Source organism: Phyllostomus discolor, chromosome 1 (genome assembly GCF_004126475.2).
Source record: "Phyllostomus discolor isolate MPI-MPIP mPhyDis1 chromosome 1, mPhyDis1.pri.v3, whole genome shotgun sequence".
Classification (NCBI taxonomy): domain Eukaryota; kingdom Metazoa; phylum Chordata; class Mammalia; order Chiroptera; family Phyllostomidae; genus Phyllostomus; species Phyllostomus discolor.
This window is the reverse complement of record NC_040903.2, coordinates 15713196-15738463: the sequence shown is the minus strand read 5'-3', so window position 1 is coordinate 15738463 and position 25268 is coordinate 15713196. Positions and strand designations below refer to the sequence as shown.

At 40.2% G+C, this 25268-nt stretch overlaps 1 protein-coding gene across 2 annotated transcripts in view; it reads right to left on the bottom strand.

The window, feature by feature from the left end:
- Positions 1 to 6727: 6727 nt before the first annotated feature.
- The window catches only part of STIM2 (stromal interaction molecule 2), a 136951-nt gene continuing 118410 nt past the window's right edge, over positions 6728 to 25268 (bottom strand). Inside the window, exons 8-12 of one of the 2 annotated variants that reach the window (XM_036019598.1) lie at positions 24362 to 24529; positions 23578 to 23678; positions 23093 to 23331; positions 12272 to 12545; positions 6728 to 8165 (exon numbers count right to left, since the gene is read on the bottom strand). In XM_036019598.1, coding sequence (XP_035875491.1) covers positions 7688 to 8165; positions 12272 to 12545; positions 23093 to 23331; positions 23578 to 23678; positions 24362 to 24529 — 1260 coding nt within the window. In that variant the 3' untranslated portion in view covers positions 6728 to 7687. Of the gene's footprint in view, positions 8166 to 12271; positions 12546 to 18611; positions 18924 to 23092; positions 23332 to 23577; positions 23679 to 24361; positions 24530 to 25268 lie in introns of those variants that run through there. The other variant, XM_036019604.1, reaches the window with a different exon arrangement.

Genomic DNA, 25268 nt, shown 5'->3' with positions numbered 1-25268 from the left:
CTGGGTTTGGACCTAGGGTCCCCCAGGTGATAACCAGACGAACTGGGGTCCTATTCCTGTAGCACGGGGGCACGCTCTCTCTCTGCGCCCCCACACACACACAGGAAGAAGACACCAGCGCCCAGCCATTCCAGCACCTCGACCTCACGTCCAGCCTCCACGACCCAGAGGTGACTAAGCTTCTGCTGTGGAAACCACAGCCCACGACATGTGGTGCAGCAGCCCTAGCTCAGGCAAAGCCTCTCAATGAAGCTGGTGACCACCCCACTGACCTCACTCCCCACGGCTCCCCACTCTCTCCCCGTTGTCCTGCTGCGTCTCCTGAAAGACCCCACTCCTCCTCAGCCTTCCGTCTCCCTCCATTTGTAAAGCAAATTGCTAAACATTTACTGAGCAGCTAATCTAGTGAAGGGGCTAAGGGGACATTTAAGGATATGTAAGCCGACATGTTTATCCCTCAAGTCGTCTGGAGGCAGAAGATATAAAGAGAATTATGTTTCCCACGCTTACCCTTTTAACGATCTCCCATTGATCGCAGGACCGAGTCTAAAACCTTCAATATTTCCTGCAAGGCACTGCACCTCCTTGCCCCTTGCTCTGGCCCACTCACAGCAGCCCGGTCCTACCCGCCTCCATTCGGTTTCCTGAACACGCCCAGGTCCTTCCCCGCAACCCCCGTCCCCTCGCCCCCTCCCCCCGCGTCTCCTCCACACGTGCCACCCCGGCCACCTGGGCCACTCGGAAGCCTGTTCGCCTCCTTGTCCGCGTCCTGCTAATTCGGCAGGATTGTGTGCAAATGCCACTTTCTCAGGAAGGCCCTCCCCGACCTCCAAGTTAAGTAATCGCCTTGCCCCGTGAACTTTTCCGTCACGGCACTAATAACAAGCATGGTTATTTAATTATTTACAGAATTGTTCCACGAGGTGGATCGTGTTTATCTTCGTTACTGTTGTATGCCCAGCACTCAGCACATTCTGCATAGGCTCTCGCTATCGAATCACTGCGAGAGCAAGACACTAAACTACAGAAATCACATGCGTGGCCAGATACCTAACCATTGAATGCTGAGCTCAGGAGAGGGGACAGAGCCCCGGGGCTGGAGCGGGGGAGTAGCTGGCGGAGGAAAACCTCCGTAGAGCGTGCAGGGCTCTGGTCCTCGCAGGAGGCCTGTTCAGACCGCACTCCCCATTTCACAAAGGGAACATGCCTTGACCACGACACCTTGACCTCACAGACAGTGCGCCCTTCCTGGAACCTCCAAGTCAGAGAATGAAAAAGACAGCGTACAATGCTCATGCGTATTGGGTCACAGTCTTGAACCGTTTCCTACTCATTAAACTTGTGAATGCCCGCAACCACCTGCAACTCGAAGGCAGCAAGTATATGATTCATTTCATTCATCAGGCATGTCCTGTATTCCGTGCCTGATGGAATCGTCTTTGCGAGTTCGAAGTGAGTTCGAAGTTAGATAAGGCATTTCCAAGTTGAACTGATGGGCAACCAAGTCAACAGGCTGTTGTAACAGGACCTGACAAGTGTGTAATGAACACCAAGTTCTGGACATTCATGGAAGCGGTATGGCACCCACTTTGGGGGCTCGCGGGGAAGTCCTCCTGGGGATGCGCCTGAGCTGAGTGGAGGGTGTCAGGCCAGGGGTCCAGGTGGAGAAAGCAGCCAGTGTGGAGTCGGGGAGGTGGGTGGGAGCGGCCGGCTAGTTCAGGAAACTGCATGCAGCTCGGGGCCCCGATGCTCAGGTTACGCCCCTACCCTGACCAGCCACGAGGCTGGAGAAGCAAGCAGGGCCCAGAACACAGTCTTCTGCTAGTCGCTATGAAGTTTATATTTTATCCTGCAGGTGATGAGAAAGGCCTAGAGAGATTTTAATCAGAGAAAACCTGCCACATGGCTAAGAAAGCTGACCAATGAGGGGATGAAAGGTGAGTGTGGGTTCAGTTTGCTTGTCGGAGGCAGTAAAATGAGAAATGAGGGTGAGCCCCAAGCAGTAGGGAGAGACAATCGCTGAGCTACTCAGGGATTAAACCGACGAGATTTGGTGATCTGCCAATAGGGGCATCCTTTCCCTCCCTGCCTCCCCTCCCTCCCGAAGGTCCCCTGCCCGGTCCTATTTTCAGTTTGTTCTCTTACCTTTACCTTGCAGGTCACAGGCAGCCCCTGGGAGTCACTGTCTCACTCACGCTTCATTTTATCTCCCCCCTCCCATCTCTCTTTCTTTTAAATTCTCATCATTGTACTTTCTGGCTACAGATGCACATCCCAGGTGTTTATAGAAAGCTTTCTCAAAAAAACAATCAAACCTGAGGAGCTGGTATTTCAAAAATGAAACATAAATGCCGTATTCTTATTCTCAAAAGCTTTTCCCGTGCCCAAGTGGCAGCAGCCTTCATCTCCCCAGCACCCCTGCCAGTGCCGGTACCCTGGGAACCTCAGGTCTGTCGTCTCCCAGCTGTTCACACTCTCACGTGTGGAAAACTAGCTCGCATAGGCATTCTAGAACTCAAGATGCTTCCATTACAGGCCTTGTACATAAGAAATAAACACAAGATGTTCTGAACAGAACTGCGACACTGGCGTGGCTGCTGTTGGAATTAAAATGTTGCAAGCAAGCAAGAGGAAGAACGATTTTGACCCAGATCACATTTCCTGAGTCCTGCGTCTGCAGGGAACTAGAACCCGCCCAGGCAAACTAGGAAGCAGGTGGGAAGGGGAAGCAGAGGCGCTGCCCTCGCTTTAAGGGCTGGAGCTTTGAGTGGCTGAGCAACGGGGGCTCCCTGGGACTCGCTTGCAGAGCTGCTCTCACCAGGGGGAAGTCAACTGCCCGCCGGCCCCTGAACTCACTGCCCTCTCTCACTTGTGCAGGCCGATGAAGACGTGGCAACACACCCAGTCAACAGTGAAACATCAGAAGGGAGAACCTGACGGGACCCTGGGCCTAGTTGGAGTCCCCACACACTGTTAGTCACGATCTGGATGTCCTACCTGCCCTACAGCAGACCCCGCCATAGAAAGGACCCCTTCAGGGCCATTTCGGAGACCTGTACATATTCAGGTAATCCCAACCACAGGACCCAGCTAAAGTCCTGCATCTTGGCTTGAAGCCCACTTGACACCAACTGATTTCAGATAGGATGAGGCCTACCCGGGTAAATGGGAAGGAGCCCATCTTTCAACAGAGGCTGTTCTGTTTCAGGGCTGGGGTATGGGGCAGAACACAGTCACTTATCAGTACTATCAGGCCTTACGTGGCATCGCTCCAATGCTGTGTGTCTCCCTGGTCAACCCCTTATCTCAGAACAAGCACCCTCACAGCTTTTACAGTGTTTTTGCTGAAACTCAGGAACTGCAAGCTCATGTGTTACAACTAGACTACTAGTTAGTAGAAGACCTAAAACTAACTTGCCCCTGGATTTGTACATTTCAGCCACAGCAAATCTCTCCACACCCGCAGCAAGTTGGCACCTCTACATTATACCCAATACTTTGAGCTACATACTCTCTCCCCATTAGCTCCCATCTCCTCGACATTCGGTTTACATTTCTGTCACTGCCCTTATTACAAGGGTTTGTGTTTGCTCTGTCTCTCCTATTACATAATCAAGTTCCTTTAGGCTGCAGGGGTGTCCAACCTTTTGGCATCTCTGGGCCACACTGGAAGAATTGTCTTGGGCCACACATTAAATACATTGTGATGTGTAATCACACACACACACAAAAACACCCTCATAACGTTTTAAGTAAATTTATGATTTTGTGTTGGGCTGCATTCACAACCATCCTGGGCCGCAAGCGGCCCACAGGCTGCAGGTTGGACACCCCTGCTCAGGCATTAGTCTGTTGTTGCATTAGCCTCTGTACCTCCAGAGCTTATCATGACGCGTGCTACATGGTAAGCTATTAAATGTTTGTTGAATGAATTAAGTGGATTCCCTTACCTGCAATTTTGGGGGGGAGAATCTATTCTCTCATTCAAGACCTAAAAGTAGGAGATCAATAATACTAAAACTTAAGTCTGGGTTTTCTTTTGCTCATTCTTTAAAATAAAAATGAAGAAATACATCTGATTTTTTTAAATCACTGTTTTAGTTGGTAAATAAAGAATACAAGAACAGCTACATTTGAAAGTCTGTGTACAAGAGTTGGAAAAACACTAGGACCCCAAGAACTTAAGGGGTAAAAGACACGAATAGATAATTCACTGAAATGAAAAAATGTACCAGGAAAACTTTCCCACCACACTAGACATTATTTACCTATTGAATTATCAAAGCTTTAACCACATGGTCATTCCTAAGGACAATGTAAAGCAAAAGGTGCTCACACTCATGTGGTGGGTGAGACATAAACATGGCCGTGTGGAGAAGGAACCTTCACAACAGCTAACTTGAGGTACGCGTGTGAGACTCAGTGCTGTGTGCACAGGTACAAAAGCACTTACAAACCAGAACGTCTTCATGGGTTTCTATCCACTTCTAAATATACATATCCTAAGGACGCAAACTGTTGGTTAGAATTTATGTGATAGAAGTTAACAGCATGGTTCTACCAATTACTAGCTACGTGGCCTTTAGTAAGTTACCAATTTTCTGCGCTCAAGTTTCCTCATTAGTAAAATGGTGATTTTAAAAGCCAAAGGGAAAAAATGTGCCTTCCTTACAAGCGTGGTAGGAAGACTAAATGAGAATGTACACTAATGAGTTCAGAACAGTGCCTGGCATACGGAGTGCTCAGTAAATGTCAGATGCTATTAGTCCACAGATCAGAAATTTGGAGACAGCCTAATGATTAATAATATGAAAACGATTAAAGAGATATGGTTAATCCATACAATGGCATACTATAATCATTAAAATGTTATTTATGAAAAGTTGTTAATGATATTGGAGAAGTGTTTCTATTAAATAAAGCATGGTATGAAATTAAATATAGAGAGTACCAATATACAGACAATGATCTAGGCCCTGGCTGGCGTAGCTCAGTGGATTGAGTGCGGGCTGCGAACCAAAGTATCACAGGTTCGATTCCCAGTCAGGGCACATGCCTGGGTTGCGGACCACGGCCCCCAGCAACCGCACATTGATGTTTCTCTCTCTCTCTCTCTTTCTCCCTCCCTTCCCTCTCTAAAAATAAATAAATAAAATCTTAAAAAAATGATCTGGCAGAAAACATACTAAAATATTAAAAGCAATTATTTGGGCAGAATTTGACCTGCTTGTTGTTGTTCTTCTTTATTTCCTTATACTTTTCTATCACGAATTGTTTTCTATAGTAAGGAAAATATTCTATCATGAATTGTTTTCTATAGTAAGGAAAATGCTGCTTTAAGAACACAGGAAACCACCATGGTTTTAAGAGGTTAAAATAAGGTAATGAATGGGTCACTTATAAAATTTGTATTAATCACCAATCCTTCGCATATAAATGACGTAGTACAGAAATTATCGTGGCTTTCCAAAACAATTATTTTCTGTTGAATTTTCAAATAGAGCTTTATACTAATGCCAAGTAAAAATGACAAGAAACACAGTGCAGTAAGTATCCCTTGGTTGAATGTTTATAAATGTGTGAAATTTAGCACAAACAACGCATTCACTGACATAAGAGGGTGCACACCGTGCTTAGGCCAGCCTCTGCCCTCACCCCCCACACGAGTCCCGGTGTGCAGGCGGCTCTGATCCAGAATTCCCTTCCAACCTTGAACAAGCAGTAGGCCTCGCTAGCAGCTCTAAGAGCCATGCCTTCTCCCAGCTTCACTCCCCCTCCGGCGGCTTTCACCTTTTCTACCCGGTAAACTACCAAGTTATCTCATCCCTCCTGCAGTTCTCAAAGGGAAGCACTCCTGTCTGGTTATAAGGAGAAGAAAGTGAGGTATTCCGTTCACTCTGAAGAAACCTTCCAGAATGCTTTTCAGTTCTTCATGCACAATTTTTCTCCTTCATCAACAGCTTGACAAACTATGTTCCTCAACTCCTGACCTTTCATTTTGCCTTCCCTTATAATTAGTCCAAAACACTATGTGTATTTCAATTTTTGGCCTTATAGCACTATTAAAAATATAAACATCCATATGTATAAATATCATTGAAGACCTTAACAGTACAATCACAATTTACAGGACGACTTCAGGAAACTGTTCATATTCTTAATAAAATATTTCTTTGGAGCAAATCTCAAAGTAAACTTCTTGTTTATCAATCAGCATTTCCACTGAACAGGACTGGATTAGACATTATGTATTTTAACCGTAATGTTGAAAAACCATTCTCGCCGATATGTATGAGTGGTTCACCCACGTATCCATCCATATTGTATTACCCAGATCATTTATGACTGAATTTTTAAAAGAAGCATTCTAAGCAGAAACTTCCCAGGTATTAATGTACTTTGTTGTGCTATATGACAATCTTCACAGTAAAAACTACCCTTTTAATAATCTGTCACTCTAATGCACCCCAAACGTTACAAATTAATACAACACAATCTAAATGCACCATAAATTTATATTTGTTAACTTTGATATTAGAACATTTAAACATTTCAAACTACATAAAAATATGACAAACAATATAAAATAGAAAGAAATTTGTTGACAACTTACATTGCTATTTTTTTATATTGCAGTTAAGCAACAAGATAGCTTACACAGCTCTCCAGAAAACATGTAGTGTTTCGGTGGAGTGTCACCAACAAAAACCAGCACAGTCCCACACAGTAATGTCTCCGATTTATTATCTTTTCCACAGTACAAATTCTTCACAAACCATAAATCCTTTGCAGTTATTCAAAGTCTGTAAACAAGTGTCTGAATCCCCACGTCCCCCCACCTCAGTTTAAGCTTGTGAATGTTGTAAGTCCTCTGACCGAGTTTTAACTCTTCCACTTGCGTAAGGAATAAAGAGCCTTCTGCCTTTCAATGACTGATATCCCGTCCTACAGCCTGCAACGCAATGCAGTCAATCACAGTGAAAGCCCTGGGAACAACAAGACAACGTGACCTTACAGCAGGACTTGAAACTTTATAATATTAAATGCATTTAAAGAAGCTTCCCATAATAAAAGCATGGGTTTTCATTTCCAGAAATCAAGTCAATTAGAAATCCTAGGTTCTACTTAAAAACCCATTTGATCTAAAAGTGAAAACAGACCCCTATCCACAGTCACTTTATAAACTTTATACAGTTTCACTTGCAGAGATTTTTTTTTTCCAGTCTGGAAAACAGTAGTGCAATTAGTTTTACTTCTTTTAAGTTACTTAGTCCAGGATGTAAATAGCTCTGTGGAAAGATAAGAAGATGCTCTGGTAAACAAGGAATTTTTGCAAGCCCATGCTGGCTTACTAGTCCATTAAAGCTTGTAAGTCCATAGTGGCTTTCAACAAAATGTTGTATATACATCACTAATAACAAAGCAGAAATAAATAGGCAGAAATGACTGTAAACTGTCTCTCTTAATAATTTTTCAGTAATAACTAGCTTGACAAATTGATTATATAGTCATTTAAATAAGCAGACAGTAGACAGCTGCCCTTAAGGACATTCCACTATGGCATCCAGTCTGGAAAGCCCCAATGGAGTTACATTCCTAAAATTTAAACAAAAAAAAGTGGGATCAGAGGGTGGGAGATAAAAGTTTAAAGACGCCACTTGAATGGAATTCCATCAAGTCAGCCAGTTCACTTAGACTTCTTCTTAAAAAGGCTCTTAATTTTTGATGGCTTTTTGCTCTTCTCTCCATTATGACAGAGGTCGTGCGGGGTGCTGCCGACCCTGGCGGCGTTCAGGGCCTCCTGCACCGCTTTACTGTGGCTGCCGCTGGAGGAGCAGGACGGGTGGCGCGCCTTCGGCACCGGGATGCCGCTGGAAAGCTGGTTCATGCTGCAGGACTTCTCCAAGACGCCGTTGTACACCTTGTTTGTGGGGCTGAAGATCATGCTCTTCGTCTCTGTCAGGCCCCCACAATCAGGAGAGCCCCGAGAGAGGTCTGCAGTGACGGGCGAGTCTCCTCTGGACGAATCCTCTAGGGAGAGCTCATCCTTTGATACCTTTCGAGGAGACAATGTTTGGTATATCTCAAGGCTTGAAGGAGGAGACTGTTTCCTTCCAATGGAAGAATTTAAGGAGTCACATTCTGAAGCTGTGTCTGGCACTTCCCTGGATAAGACAGAGGCAAAGGTAAAATTTTAAGTCGATATGTGACGAGTACCAGCAGACATTGTAACCAAAACAATTTTCAACACGTCATCTATCAAAATATAAATGGAGGCAATGCTAAAAGGATTTGGGGGGAAGGAAGGTAGCAGGGAGATCTTGAAGAAATGGGACCATGTCTTATTCATTTTTGTACATGCCACGCCTGACACAAATATTGTTCACTGTATGAAAAAATCATTAAGAAACTTCAAAGTACAGTCAAGGCCCCCAAAACAGGCAAAAGAAATAAGGTGGGAGAAAAAATAGAGCTAAAGACAGAAGAGAAAGCAGGAACACCTAAAATCATAATCTGCCAGCGAGAAGCAGGACAGGATCTCGTCTCACTTGTCTTGGCAGCTCAAGTGATTAGCAAGTGCGTGGCACGCAGCAGACTGCATTTGTACTTATAGATGGAAGGGAGCTGAATGAGCTCTCGCCTTGGGTGACCCAGGATTACTGTAATTATTCAGGGTGTGATGCATTTTTATTACTTTTGATATACATATTAACATATCTATAATAATACCATATTTTATATATTAGATTTTTTCATTTATTTAGTCATTTCTATGTACCCACACATGTATGTGAAGATTGTCTCTATTACACTACAAGCTTTCAATGTGCAAAATCACTTGGGCAAGTAAAGACTTAAAAATGCTTTCATATAATATACCTACATGTACTGTACAATATTCAATTGCTTTTATAATCTGATAATGGCTAGTGCTAACAGAGGGTGAGAGGCAGTTCTGACAGGAAAAAAATGACTCAAAAATCTATCATTAGTAGGGTCTTTTCTGCTAGGCTTCTTTGGAATGTTTTTGCAGGTGTTCATTAACTGAATAGCATACAGTAAGTTCTGTCCAGAAGATACCCAGCCATGTAATATAAAAACTAGAGACGTATTTATTGAAGAAGAGACAGGATACAAGAAACATTGTACACAGGACAATGACGCCTCAAGTCCCCTTTAAAGCAGGCTCCTTGGGACCTCACACAGTTCCCTCAATCACCATCAGCTGCTCCGTCATATTTTCCTGAATCTCACTGAGGGTCTAAAATCTCTCCCCTTTCAAAGGTAATTTTAGTTTTGGGGAAAGTCAGAAGTTGCAGGCCACCAAATATGGGCTGTGGAGGGGCTGAGTCACCTGGGTGACTTGATGTTTCACCAAAAACCTCTGCATGAGACGTGATGCATGAGCCAGCACCTAGTCATGATGAAGCTGCCAATCACCAGCTGCCCATAGCTGTGGCCTTTTGAATTATCCAAATAGTTTTGGCAGAGGAATGTTCAAGCTTAATGCAAAATCTGATGCAGATTCATTGCTCTACTTTCTCATTTTGAATGCAACGCCTGCGCAGTACACATGCTCATTCAAGGACACCTACCACTGACGACTACAGTGAAGTCGTCATTGTTCACACGTGTGCACTCCAGTCCATCTCCCTGGCTGCCAAGTGATGTCAATGTTGCAAATCATTCTCATTATATTAACAATGGCTAGACTTTTCCCAGTCAGACCTGATGTATACCATTTGTTCCTGAAGTTGTTCTAGCTTCCAGAGCCAGAAGCTGGTTAGTTACTATTTTATTAATTTAACTTCTATTTTTGCTACATGGTTTGGCTGCTCTGTGTGAAATTCTAAAGTAGGCTAAAAATATTTCAAAAACTAGTCTGGAAGTTCTAAGTGACGTGTGAAAAGAATACCAATTTACACTAGGAAAATTGTCCTGTTCACTAAAATCAGCCGTACAATTTTGGGCAAATCACTTAATTTAACCAGGTCTTAATTTTCCTGTAAAAGTTAAGAGAACTCTATTACTCTCTACTAATACTTCTAGTTCTAACATTCTAATTACAAAACAAATCATCCAAAGCGCTGCATCTTCTGCCTCACTGCTCAGATCTGGAGAGCAGGTACAGTGCACCCTAAAATCTCCCATGTTTTCTAGAGTATACATTCTTTAGTATGTTGAATTTAACTGTGTGTACCATTTGTGTTATTTTTCTATTTCCTTTTTCCCCACAGTGATGTGCTGTAGCTGAACTCATGTAAGTTTAATGCACGTATAACAAGACAACTCAGGTGAGGTTTAAATGAGCATCTACATGCATAATGCGTAGGACATACAACATCAGTAAAGAATAAATTTTATTATTATTATTTTGTAAGCTTCTGGTGCTTCAACACTTAGAAGACTGAAACAGAGCCCCTGGCTGGCGTAGCTCAGTGGATTGAGCGCGGGCTGGGAACCAAAGTGTCCCAGGTTCGATTCCCAGCCAGGGTACATGCTTGGGTTGCAGGCCATAACCCCCAGCAACCGCACATTGATGTTTCTCTCTCTATCTCCCTCCCTTCCCTTCCTAAAAAAAATAAATAAAAATCTTAAAAAATATATTAAAAAAAAAAAAGACTGAAACAGAGAAGAGGAAAAGTTTTCTAACTCCAAATTCTTCTCATATGTCCGAGCTAGCTATGAATTTGTGACATGAGACCTGAATATGAAATGAGACCTGAAAACTTCCAACAACTCCAAAAACTGTATTGGGAAGCAGAGCTCTGGAGTTTTCCTACTAATTTCCGTAAGCCACACAAAATTAGTTTTGCCAGTAAAACCATCTTGTTTGTGACTACAGTTTACTGCAAAGGTTACATAAAATAGCTAAAAATAAAGTACTAACCAAGCAAAGCTACCTCAAATTCTCCAACTGCAACGAGAATACAAAATGTGGACTACCATTTTAGAAATATGCTATAATCATGATCACTTGCTGATCATAAAATTTACTTTCACTAGCAGATGAAAAAATTATGAATGTAAAAAAGATTATTTGATGATGACATTGACTAAAGAATCACATGACACAGAGCTACACAGGAACATGGGGAGGACCCAGCCCTCTGCACCCAGTTTTGTTTCTCATACGAGGACAGTAAGACTTTAGGGCTACACAGCTATTAAGTGGCAAAATCAGAAACTAACACCAGTTTTTCTGTCAGTACCACACTGTTTCAAAGGACAGTGGTTTAGACAGATCCTCCGTAGCAACAAGTCTCATGGAGGAGTGGGGTCCCTTCAGCTGGGCTAGAATACCCTGCTACCATACCCATTTTATAGAAAAAAAATTAGCATGAATATAAATTCCTCCTTTAAGTTTCCCACATTTTCTTAAACCTTTGGCATCTTATACTTCTTGTTTACTACCAAGTACCAGCACATAACAATAAATCATTAACTGACAACAAATATTGTAAAAACTCAGCTGGTCATATTTAATGTTTTTTTGTCCTTAAATATATTTAAGCTCATGCTTTTATATGAGAGCGTATTGTACATATAAAACTGTTCATGAGCCAAGTTTATGTTTGGAGACTTGAGTCAACTGTGTGCTATGGCCTCTTGTAAAGTTGGATCTCAAAGTATCTACCTGTGTCTGTAGTGAGCCGAATTCTAACACGGTCCCCAAATTCCCAGCCCTGGTACAGAGACATCCTCTCCCAGTCAGTTATTCAAACACTGATCTAGAAGGGATTCTGCAGATGTAATTAAGGCCCCAACCCAGTCTACCTTAATAGAGAGAGATTACTATCCAGATCAGCCTTTTAAATTTGGGCCTAGAGATCAGATATAGAGGAAGTCGGAGATCCAAAGCAAAGGAAAGATCTGGCAGAAGGGAAATCCTCTGTTGCTGACTCTGACGATGGAAGTCCCATGTAGCAAGGAGTAGTGAGCGGCCTCGAAGATCGGAGAGCAGCCCCTGGCTGCAAGCAAGCATGGGAGGAACCTGGACCTCGGTGATATAGCCCCGAGGAACTGAATTCTTCCACAACCAACTGAGCTTTAAAGAGGCTCAGAGGCTGCAGATAAGAGCAAAGCTCAGCCAATACCTTGATTTTAGCTTTGCCAGACCCTGGGCAGAAAGCCCAGCCATACCAAGCTAGGACTCTGGCATACACAACTGAGCGCTAAAAACTGCATGCTGCACACCACGCCTACCCACCCCACTCCCACCTCCAACACGCCCAGTCAACAGATACGATAGTTCGTTCGCCGCCAATACCATTGCTTTTCAGCAGAGAAGTAAATGGCCTCCTCCTCCTCGTCACTTCGATAGAGAACAGGGCAACTTGACACGGAGAGGATATCTGGATCGGGAGAAGTCAACGAGTGCTGCGTGAGCTGAGCGTGGTGGACATGCCGAGTGTGTGACGGGTGAGGAGTGTGTGCGGGGAGCTGAGCACGCGGGGACTGCGGCGAGGCCGGCACGATGCTGCGGCGAGAGCGACACAAGCTGCTGCTTCTGCCTAGTGATCCAGCGGGCTTAGCCATGGTCCCTGAAAACCAAACACAGAGAAACAGAACAGCTCATAAAATCCAACGCTCCTTTATACACATTGTAAAGGCGCACAAGACAACTCGTGTCACTAATACGTAACTATTTAATCTACCTTTACTGAAGTAAGCAACTGAACCATTACCATCCTCCATCACTGCTCCTCAGGAAAATTAAGAAAAAGTAAAATATAACAAAAATTAAAGCAGGTCTAAAAACAAACAGAAATGAATATAAACAAATGAGGCTTTAATACAAAATCTGACATTACTAACCAAGAAGATTTAAAAATCTACCCAAGATAACAAATCATTCAAGATTAAAAGTCAATCTATTTATAAGAAATCTGCACTTTGTTGCAAAATAAACTTTAACATTAAAAGAAGAAAATTACCAGTAAAAAACAGGTTGGATTTATCAATGGATATTTCTTGAGATAGTGAAACTGGTTTTAATTTCAGGAAGTTTTAAATCAAGGACCATTGAAATACGACAATACACAGTCTTACAGCTCCTTAGGCAGAGTGAGACCCAAACTTGTTTCTTGAACACTGGTCACTGTGGAACTAACTACTAGCCTTAGGTTATCTTCTTTCTGCTACTAGTCTAAGTCTAGACCCAAGCACACGAACTTCTGTTAATGCTATTATCTTCACTGAATGACCCTTCCAGTTCGTTGCTGTAATTGATTGACGCATAGCGCTCCTAAGAACCACCTTCTCAAGCTGAAGCTGTTCATTCTTGTCTCAGACACTGCAGCATCGGAACGTCAGGCCGGTGGCCTTCTCACCACCCCACACTGTCTGTAACCCTCACTCCTACACTCTTGTATAAAATGTACCGCTGAAGCTAACTGTGGGAAGCTACGTGAATATTCCATCTGCACTTCACTAGTCACTTCCTGGTCATGCTCTTACCAATTCATCCAACCTTCCATCAATTTGAGCAACCCCGTGTGTAACACATAGCCAACACCTTCACTAATTATGGTTTTCATCTCTTCTCACCAGACATTTACTTCTGTTCTACTCCACCACCCACTCTCATGCCTCGTCTCATCATTCAAAATTGCTCCATTTTCGAAATTATAAATCAAGACATTAGACAGATTCTGACCACATTTCTACCTTTCTAGTTCACATACTACGTTCCTTCCACTTATCTGTCCCATTCTCTACCACAAGCACTAGGTCCTTACTCTGTTGGCTAGCCCTTCTGATCATTTATTTTCACCTTCTCCCTTCTTATTTTCCATAAGTGTTTAAAAATCCATGCTAAAAAAAAAAACCCTAAAACAAAATAGATATGTAATAGCAACCAAAAACCTCCTCCACTCTCCGACAGCTTTTCAGTGGACATATATCTCTTCCCTTTTGTGAAATAGAAGTGTCTATTTTCTCCACTAAAAAAAATATTTTAAATTATCTAAAAAAAGAATTATTTACATTTTCCACTACTTCAGCTTCACTTATTCCTCAAAGAAACTGTAAAGTGCTTATATACAACTTCGCTGCAACCATTCTCAACAAAGTCATGACTTGTTTAATTTTATGAATATCTCAATCCATTTTTGATCAGCACACTTGGCATTACTATTTGTATTGTTTATGCTATTACATGTCTCCCAATTTTTCCCCGTTTGCCCTCCTCCACCAAGCACACCCCTCTAGCCCACCGTCAATCCCCTCTCTGTTGTCCATGTCCATGAGCCATACACACACATTCTTTGACAAATCCCTCCCCTTCCTTCCACCACTCCCCACTCCCTCCTCCTCTCCTATAGCTGTCAGTCTGTTCCATATTTCCATGTCTCTGGTTCTATTTTCTCATTAGTTTATTTTATTCATTAGATTCCAGTTTTAAGTGAGGTCATATTGTATTTGTCTTTCACTGACTGGCTTATTCCAATTCGAATAATAGTTTCCAGTTCCATCCATGCTGTCGCAAAAGGTAGGAGTTCCTTCTATCTCTCTGCTGTGTAGTATTCCATTGTGTGACTGTACCACAGCTTTTTCATCCACTCATCTACTGATGGACACCTGGCCCGTTTCCAGCACTTACTATTGTAAATAGCACTGCTATGAACATAAGGGTGCATAAGTTCTTTTGAATTGGTGTTTCAAGATTCTTAGGGTATATTCCCAGCAGTGGAATCTCTGGTTCATAAGGAAGTTCCATCTTTAAAATTTTTGAGGAAATTTCATACTGTTTTCCACAGTGGCTGCACTAGTCTATATTGCCATTGACACTGATGATTACTTTGTCCTGTCCTTGACTTCTCTAACCATATTCTCACCTTTTCCTTTACCTGTCCCTTAACTGCTGGACTTCTTCAAAGTTCTGTCTTGTTCTATTCTTGTTCCACTTATTCTTTTTGAGAAATGTAATCCAATAAGGAATACAACATAAAAATGAGAATCAAGAAATAGGTCAGGAAATCAGGAGAAGGCAATAGTTAAAGTGGTTCTTAAAGGAAAATTCATAGCCATAAAATCATACAATAAGGAAAAAAGGAGAATTAAAAATTCATAAGCTAGTTGTCTAAATATTAAAACAAAAAAAAAGTTCTAATAAAGAAAATAAAAGACTAGAAATAGAGAATATTAAAAAATCCAATAGCTAGTTCTTTGAGGAATGAAAGAGTGAAATAAAATAGACAACTTATGATGAATTAATCAAGGAAGGCAAATGAAAAGGAGATTTAAAGATATAAGTAAGGTTTTTTAAAATCATCTAAAATACTATGGACAACTTCAAGTCAACAAATTTTAAAACTCAAATAATATTTTAGAAACACATAATATTTTTAAAGATTTTATTTATTTTTAGAGAGAGGGGAGGGGAGGAAGAGAGAGAGAGAAACATCAATGTGTGGTTGCCTCTCACACACTCCCTATTGGGGACCTGGCCTGCAACCCAGATATGTGCCCTGATTGGGAATCAAACCAGTGACCCTTTGGTTTGTAGGCCAGCACTCAATCCACTGGGCCATACCAACCAGGGGTAGAAACACATAACTTTAACAAAACTGGACTTTTACCCATTATAAGAAGCTAAATCAATAGTCAAAAATCTGTTTCCTTCTTCCGTGCCAAAACATACACAACACATATACCCCAAGTCAATTTATGGGCAATTTCTTTAAAATCCTCAAAGAACTAATAATCCATATCTTATACTATATCAGAGTATAGGATAAAAAAATTCAAAACAGCCCTGGCTGATGTAGCTCAGTGGATTAAGCATGGGCTGTGAACCAAAGGGTCACTGGTTTAATTCCCAGTCAGGGCACATGACTAGATTGCAGGCCAGGCCCCCAGTGCAGGGGGAGGGCACATGAGAGGCAACCACACATTGATATTTCTCTCCCTCTCTCTCCTTCCTTTCCCTTCTCTCTAAAAATAAATAAATAAAATCTTTTTTAAAAATTCAAAACATTTATTGGGTATTATTATGGGCCAGGGTCTGTTTAAGTATTTTACAGATATCATTTGAATTAAATTACAAAAGAACTACACAAGGTGAGTTATATTTTATAGAGACTCAGAGAGAGTGCCTCCCCAAAAGTTATACAAATAAAAAATGATGACTGTCTTACGGATACTGAAAACAAAATACTTGACAACATTAACCTATAAGGTGGGAGGGGGTGTACAATACATATAAAATGGTAGAGTAAGGATTCAGACATAAGCAATCTTGTTCCAGAGCTCACATCCTTAACCACTGCACTATACAACCTCTATTTAAGAGTGGGAGAGAATGGAATGGAGAAATGGGAGTACTCTTTGACTTACTCTGTGATTCTAGTTATAATCTTGGTACCAAAATAAAGAGTGTGGGAAAGGAAAACTATTGGCTAACCTAATGTATGATTAAAGACGCAAAAACCCTAAATAAAATAATATAGCAAACCAAATCCAATTTATTATAAAAACAGTACATTGTGACAAAAATAGTTTCACTGACATTTAAAAGAATTTATTGTAAATTTTTGTCACAATGTACTGTTTCTACAATAAATTGGATTTGGCTTGCTATATTATTTTATTTAGGGTTTTTACATCTTTAAATAAACATGTTAAAATTGAACAGAAAAAAGAAAAAAATAAAGTAAGTGCTAACTTCCAATAATGCAGAAAAAGAAGTTGGTAAAATTTAACATCCATTGATTTAAAAGAAAAATCATTCTTAGCAAAATAGGAATTAAAATTAATTTTTTTAACTTAAAAGCAATTTACCAAAAATGTAAAGCCAAAAAAAAATCATACTTCATGATGAAATAATGGAAGCATTCTCTTTAAAGTCAAATTGGTGATAACTGCTGCCCACAATCACCACTTGTATTCAGCCGTTTACTGGAGGCCTCAGACGGAACAATAAGGGTGGAAAGCCATAAGGCTTGGTCAGGGGCAGGGGGTGGGGGTGTGCTGTTATTGTCTGTACAAAAAAAGTCCAAAAGACTCTCATAAGAGAATTCAGTGTTTCTGAATATAAGATCAGGACACCCAAATCAACAGCATTTCCCTATACATCAACTACAAACTATAAGTACCTGGGAATTAATCTTTTAAAAAAGATATACAAGAACTATAACAGAGAAAATTATCAACTTTACTTAAAGATATAAAAGTAGGTCTCAAATGGTATTTATAAATACTATTTATCCCCTATAACCAATCAATAATTTCAAAGAAATTCCAGTAAAAGCCCAACAGAATTTTCCTAGAATTTCATAAGCTGATCATAAAATGGCCAAGGGTAGCAACTCTGAATTTGAATAATAAATGGAGCTTTTGACCTACCAAACCTCAATACTTACTATGAAGCTATAAACAGTAACTACAGCAGAATGAGTCCAGTGACAGAAAACAGAGAGCCTGGAAGCGTTTCTGTCTGTGTCTACGGAGAGAAGTGGTAAGAAATGAGTCTGGACAACTCTTTCTCTAGACATCAATACATTTAGAGTCCTGCCTCACAATATAAACAAAACTAACTTCCAGGTAAATAAAAAGATTAAGGGATGAAAGCAAAACTTAAACTTTTAAGACAGCAAACAACAATCTATCATCTTCTGAAAAAAGACACAGAAAGTACAAATCATATTCATATATTTGTCATTAAGTTTTTTTAATTCATATGATTAAAAAAGAAAATAACAGCACAGTCAAAGGAAAGCCAAAGCCGAGGAGAAGATATCTTTAACCCAGAGAATAATCAGGAAACATTTTTAAAAACTCTTCCAGATCAGCAAGAAACCTTGGAGGGAATCTAAAGCAGGTACAAGAAACTCTGGAAGAAATCTGAACAAATGCCAATAAATGATATGGTACTCAATCGCAGTCATCATCAAGGACATAAAAAACTTTAGTAACAGTAAGGTATCAGGTAACACCCATTCCAGTTACAAAACAAATCAGAGCGCTCCAAGGACTGGTGAGGATACAAGAAGACAGGCACTCATATGGTGGGTTTGTAAAGGGACAGAACCACTTTGAGAGCAACTTAGCAATGACTAGTAAGGGGTATCCTCCCAACAAATCCATTTCTAGATGTCTACCCAGAGAAACTCTCAAAGCTATGCTCATGGAGATAAAGATAAAGATGTTCATTATAGCATTATTTTATAAGGACAAAGAAGTAGAAAGAACCTATCTTAGAAAAAGGGATAAACTATGGTTTATTATTACAATAAATAACACTGGTTAACTCATATTAAATAATTACTGTGAATTTAACTAATCTATATATAAATATGGAGAATTTCTAAAATATACTTTTGAGCAAAAAAGAGTTACAAAACAATAACATCTATGTAAACTTTCAAATAAATAACAATGATATTTACTGCTTATGGAATACCTGCATATAATAAAAGTACAACAGGCTTTAGAATAGTAAACAAATTTCGAAGAGTGGGACAGGGAGGTGATCTGGTTCAGCTATAGCTGTAATGGTCTATTTCAATAAAAAGAGATGAACAACTTCCGGTCAGGATGGAGGCGTAGGTAGACATACTGTGCCTCCTCGCACAACCGAAAGAACAATAATTTAATTTAAAAACAAAAAACAACCAGAACCGACAGAAAATCAAGCTGTATGGAAGTCCAACAACCAAGGAGTTAAAGAAGAAACATCCATCCAGACCGGTAGGAGGGGCGGAGACGGGTAGCCGGGCGGAGAGGACTTGCGGCAAAGCGGCGGTGGAGGACCGGGGCGGGCAAGGCGGCAGCTGGCGGACCCAGCGAAGCGGTGGATTGTGGAGCAGGGCGGGCAAGGCGGCAGCTGGACAGCAAGGCAGTGGCTGGTGGACGGGCAAGGCGGCGGCTGGTGGAGCGGGCGGTCCCACATTCACGTGCAGATGAACCGGAAGGAACACCTGGGGAGCGAGACAGACCTAGCAACCCGGGGTCCCAGCGCAGGGAAATAAAGCTTCAAAACACCTGATAGAACATACCTGTGGGGGGTGAGGCGGCAGTGGAAGAAACTCCCAGCCTCACAGGAAAAAGCATTGGCAAGACCCACAGGGTCCTAGAACATACAAAAGCCCACCCACCAGGAAATCAGCACCAGAAGGGCCCAATTTGTTTGTGGGAAGTGTGGGAAGTGACTGAAATCTGGCAGAGAGCAGAGCAAGTGCCACTGTTCCCTCTTGGACCCCTCCCCACAGACAGTGTCACAACGTAGCAACGTGGGTTGCTCCGCCCTGGTGAGTACCTAAGGCTCCACCCCTTATACAGAGCAGGCACATCAAGACAAAAAAAAAAAAAAAAAACGGCCCAAATGAAAGAACAGATCAAAGCTCCACAAAAAATACAAATAAGTGACAAAGAGATAGTCAACCTATCAGATGCACAGTTCAAAACACTGGCAATCAGGATGTCCACAGGATTGGTTGAATTTGATCGCAAATTAGAAGAAAAAATGAAGGCTACAATAAGTGAAATAAAGGAAAATGTACAGGGAACCAATAGTGATGGGAAGAAAACTGGGACTCTAATCAATGGAGCAGACCAGAAGGAAGGAAGAAACATTCAACCAGAACAGAATGAAGAAACACGAATTCAAAAAAATGAGGAGAGCCTTAGGAACCTCCAGGACATCTTTAAACATTCCAACATCTGAATTAAAGGGGTGCCAGAAGGAGAAGAGGAAGAACAATGAATTGAAAACTTATTTGAAAAAATAATGAAGGAGAACTTCCCCAATCTGGCAAAGGAAATAGACTTCCAGGAAGTCCAGGAAGCTCAGAGAGTCCCAAAGAAGTTGGATCCAAGGAGAAACACGCCAAGGTACATCATTACATTATCCAAGATTAAAAATAAGGAGAGAATCTTAGATGCAGCAAGAGAAAAGGAGACAATTGCCTACAAAGGAGTTCCCATAAGACTATCAGCTGGTTTCTCAAAAGAACCTTGCAGGCAAGAAGGGGCTGGACAGAAGTATTCCAACTCATGAAAGGCAAGGGCCTACATCCAAGATGACTCTATCTATCAAAACTTTCATTTAGAATGGAAGGGCAGATAAAGTGCTTCTCAGATAAGGTCAAGTTCAAGGAGTTCATCATCACCAAGCCCTTATTATATAAAATGTTAAAGGGACTTGTCTAGGAAAAAAAAAATATGAACAATAAAATGACAGCAAACTCACAGTTATTAACAACCACACCTAAAACAAGAAAAGCAAACTAAGCAAACAACTAGAACAGGAACAGAACCACAGAAATGGAGATCACATGAAGGGTTAGCAACAGGGGAGTGGGAGGGGAAGAGAGGGGGAAAAGGTACAGAAAATAAGTAGCATAAATGGTAGGTAGAAAATAGACAGGGGGACGTGAAGAATAGTACAGGAAATGTAGACGCTAAAGAACTTCTATGTATGACCCATGGACATGACTAAAGGGGAGGAGTGTGTGTGGGAGCGGGTGTGCAAGGCAGAGGGGACTAAGGGAGGGAAATGGGACAACTGTAATAGCATAATCAATAACATATTTTTAAAAAGAGAGAGATGAACAAAGCAAAATGTTAAAATCTGTCTTTGCCTTGGCCAAGCAGCTCCGTTGGTTGGAGCATCTTCCCGTGCTCCAAAAGGTTTCGGGTTCTTCCTGGGTCAGGGTGCATATGGGAGGCAACCGATGGATGCTTCTCTCTCATATCAATGTTTGTCTGTTTCTCTCTCTCTCAAATCAAGCAATCAATCAATTAACAAAATAAAATAAAATAAACCTCCTTTTGAAAAGAAGAAAAAGTCTACTTTGTTGTAGGTGAGCGTATTATTTTTAGGAATATCTAAAAGGCTTTGGTATAAGAAATTTTAAATAAATTGTTACTGCATTCCTACTGTGAATTTTTAGCAATACTGTAAAAGTATCAATAGGAAAAAAAAACTATCATCTGCTCTCCTACCCACACAGGGCTGACCTTTGATTGTATCCTTCTGTCTTTTTCTGCTTCAAATAATTAAACGCACAATATTATGCTATGTATATTATAGCTTTACGATCTTACTGTGCTCTTAACATACCACAGGTATGGTTCCTTGTCATTATTTCACACTTACACAGTTTACATACCCATGGTACAAATTTAAAACTGCTCAGGAAGGTATATAATGAAGAGCCTTCATCCTACTTTAGACCCTCTGCCTACTGCCGAGAACTTTCATTTATCAGGTCCAGGGATGGTGCTTTTACAGCTCAGTGAGTGGAGCACCACTGTTGTGCCACTGGGTGGAGGCAGAGCTCTCAAAGTATAATCTTTGGCATGAGTTATTTTTCCAAGGTAATAAATTTGATCACAGCATTTCTAAAACAACATATTAAATTTAAAATGAACTCTTGTACTTCTTAGTATTTAAAAGGTCAAATTTCTGTATCACGATCACTGAAAGCCTAAGATAATTATTCACATTTAATGTTGTTTTAAAGTACATATATAAAATATCTCCAACCCACCCCCCCAAAAAAGTACTTGAAAAAACAACAAGCAAAGAAAAAAACCTGGTTAATTTAGGGAATACATCTTCATGTACACTTCTGATATTGCATGATTATGTATTCCAAGGAGGGCCTGCAACTTTAAAAAGCTATGGTTTTCAAATAACATAATATACCTATGAATCAGTGTTGCACTTGGCAAGCTTAGGGTATGTATTTCAAATAAACACAATATTCAAACAGCAGACTTGTTTCAGACCTAGATAAAAAAACTACCTTACATATGAATACCACTATCTTGCAGCATAGGGCCAGTAAACTGAGTGATAAAAAAACTACCTTACATATGAATATCACTATCTTGCAGCATAGGGCCAGTAAACTGAGTGAGGTCACACACTCTCAGTATCCACTGCATTTACCATCTGTCCTCTCCTCCTCTCTCTCCTAAGAGTGTAGGGCCTCCCCAATCTGCCTGCATTATCTGCCTGTCATTAAACCACAGAATTAAAACCATGGACATGAACATACACACAAAGTCACTGACTGTTTATTTGAAAATTTAGAGCTTTCTTTCATAAAATTGTTTTAAAAACTAGAACCTCTTCTAAATCGTAACTTCAGAAAAGGTGTAACAATTGAATAGAAAAACTCAAACTGGAAAATGCTCATATATCATGATTTGTCTCAAAGGCTAAAATTTCCATGTAAATCCTCAATTGATCAATGATTAACTTCTGCTCTCTATTCTTTGGACTCCTGTCCTGTCTACACTGTTTCAAAAAGGTCAGAAATATTGGGAAATGCATCAGGCAGGCTAATAATAAAGATAAGGAATTTTTCAAATGATTTCTAATACATGGAATGCACCATTTCAAATTCGAGATCTCTAACTTTGCAAAAAAGTCCAAATATTTATTAATAAATTCTAGAATTTATTCATAACATCTAAGATATTTAAATTGCACTTTCCTACCAAAATGTACTTTACCATGTAAAAAATGTCACAGACTAGAGCATAACAAAGGAACTGTACATGTTAAAACCGCCCTTGGGAGGAGCTCCACTTTCTAACAACAAAAAGATATGTAAGGTTTTCTTAACATAAACACAGTTTACCTTTGTACAAAGGCAAAGTGACTCAGGGCTTATGAGTTAATATTCTTTCAATAAAAGGACAGAATCGGAAAAGCAAAACAAAATACTAAAATCCTTTCCTATTGTGAAAATCAACTCAATGTAACATAAACCGCAGACTGGCTCAAAGTCACACAACACGGTTGGGGAGTGGCAAAGCTAGGACTGGAACTCACGTTTCCAAGATCTTCCCCTAATTTTTATTACATTCTACTGTAAATTAAGCTGATATTTGAAAGAATGTTTCCCCTCAAAGCTGAGCACTTCATTCATACAAATGATTTAGTATATATGATGTATTTCACACACACCCCCTCATATACTGTTATCAAATAGTAAATACAAATTAACAAAAAGAGAAAACAAAGAATGAGCAACATTTTTATCACAGACTTCAAAGTAAATGCTCCATAAATGGCAGATAAAAAGTTACTTTAAAAACTGTACCAACTCTCTTTTTTGAACTTCTTACTTACCAGGAAACTGTGACACTATTGGGGGTGTATCTTCATCCAAGTCATCAACTCCGCCAGCAATTGGATAGGGTGGAATGGAGACTCTGGGCATCACCACCCAGCTGTGATCGGAATAAAGGGAAGAGGTCAGGCTGGGCAGTCCCGAGTTATGGGCTATTTGAAAGCCACAGATCTTCTCAATCTGTTGCCAGCGAAAAAGTCGTTCTCGTAAACAGGTTGTCAACTCAGAAAGAGCTTTCCTGAAAAAGTCAATACAGGAATTATTTGTTATTTGAAACAGTCTTTAACATGGCACTGAAAAAAGGCAACTACATGAACAAACCATGGCAATTAGCTAATTTCAAGAAGAAATTATGCACTCTCAGAATTAGTATAAATTATGTGATTATATATATGTGATCAAATGACAAATTAAAATACAATTGTCTACAAATGACCTACTTCAACACAGCGAACATAAACAAAGAGCAAAAACAACATCTTACTTCGCCTCCAGAATTTTGTGGTCCACCTCATCTAAGGAGGAGCTGTGTGCAACGTGCAGAGTCCCAAAGACTGTGCTTCTCTTCTTTTTAATTTTCTCTGCCTAGAAACCAAAGGAGAGAAAAATAAGGGTAGTTTTCGGAAAAAAACACACATGCTAATAAATTTTATTTTGCCTTGAATATATTAATAATAAAAAATCAGTAAAAAATTATTATCCAATTTATAGCCCTATTTTCCAAAAACGAAAAGAAAACAGATGAAAGAAAACAAACATGCTTTCCCAACCCAAACAACAAGATTCAAAACTTTGTTCTAGAAAATTTTTCTTATTTCTGTGGTTCAGAAAGGCCTGAATTTTCTATTAAAACTAACCAAATAGCATTATACCTTACTGCGATAGAGGTGTTAGTGAGTGAACTAAGCTTTTTTTTTACTACAAATCAGATTAAGACTTAATCTTATTTCACACAATTTAATAAAGTTGGACATTAATTTCTAAACTAGTAACCTAAATCAGATATGAAGCAGCAACCTAGAGGGAGAAAAGCTCTGTATAATACATTTATTATAATGATAATAGGGATGATTTTTAAATGACAGGTCATTCCGAAAGGTATACACCTCTCTAAATAATTTTACTTTACAACTTATGATCATGAGAATCAATTTATGCATTAAGTTCCAGCTCAAGAAAAGAAATTGCAATAATAAAAATTTATTCATATCCTTGTATTCCAACTAGTTAATCCTTCTAGAAATTTAATAAGTTTTGAAGTAGAGTACCTCATCCTTAGCAATAGCTAACTGCATTTCAGCATTCTGTCTTTTAATATTGTAGTATTGTACTTCTACTTCATGCGTTAATTGAAGCCATTTTTGAAGTGCATCTGGAACAGACCAGCTGGTTCTGAATTCAAATTCTTTTTCAGCCTTTTTTAAAGCCATTCGAACCTGGGTGGGAGGGAGAAAGAGAAGAAGGGGTGGGGGTGGGGAGAAGAGAGAGAAATTTCTTTAAGATATTTAAAGTAACATTTTTTAAAGAATGGAAGATATTTTAGTACCCAAATTAAGAGAAAAACCTGTTTTAATTACACTCTTTGTAAACATTTTTTAAATCACAAAGTCTAAAACAATGTATTTCTGATATTAAAACTAAAGCTGAAGTTTTAAGTGCATCTAAAATTCACTAAGCAAAGTTGTAAAGCCAGAGGAGAGAGGGGACTTACATGTATCTCAAACTGCAATATTTAGTTTCTATATTTTATTATAACCAGACTCATTAAGAGAGAAAAAATCCAGGGCAAATGAAAACTAAAACTGATCATAATCCTCTCATAATGCATTATTTGTTTAGAAAGTAGGATATGAATAAGTATCCAAAATAGGGTGACTGTTTGTTCTAGTACCCTTTCTAACATTCCCAGAAAGCCCTATTGTAGCTCCTTAACTACAAACTCACTTTCTGCCACTGTTATTTAATTCACTGCCTCTAATACGCCAGAAAATAAAGTGCCAATTTTGGGAAAACAGATTCTGAGTGAGAGTCTGTCTGACTTTCCCATGAGCGACTATGCAGAGCCTTCAGCGTCGTTCTTGCAGCTGCCCTGGAGCGGCGACAGCGCTTAGAGTGTGAGGTGGTGTTAAATGCTAAGGAAAACAGGAAAACACTCTTAAGGAAAGTATCACTAAG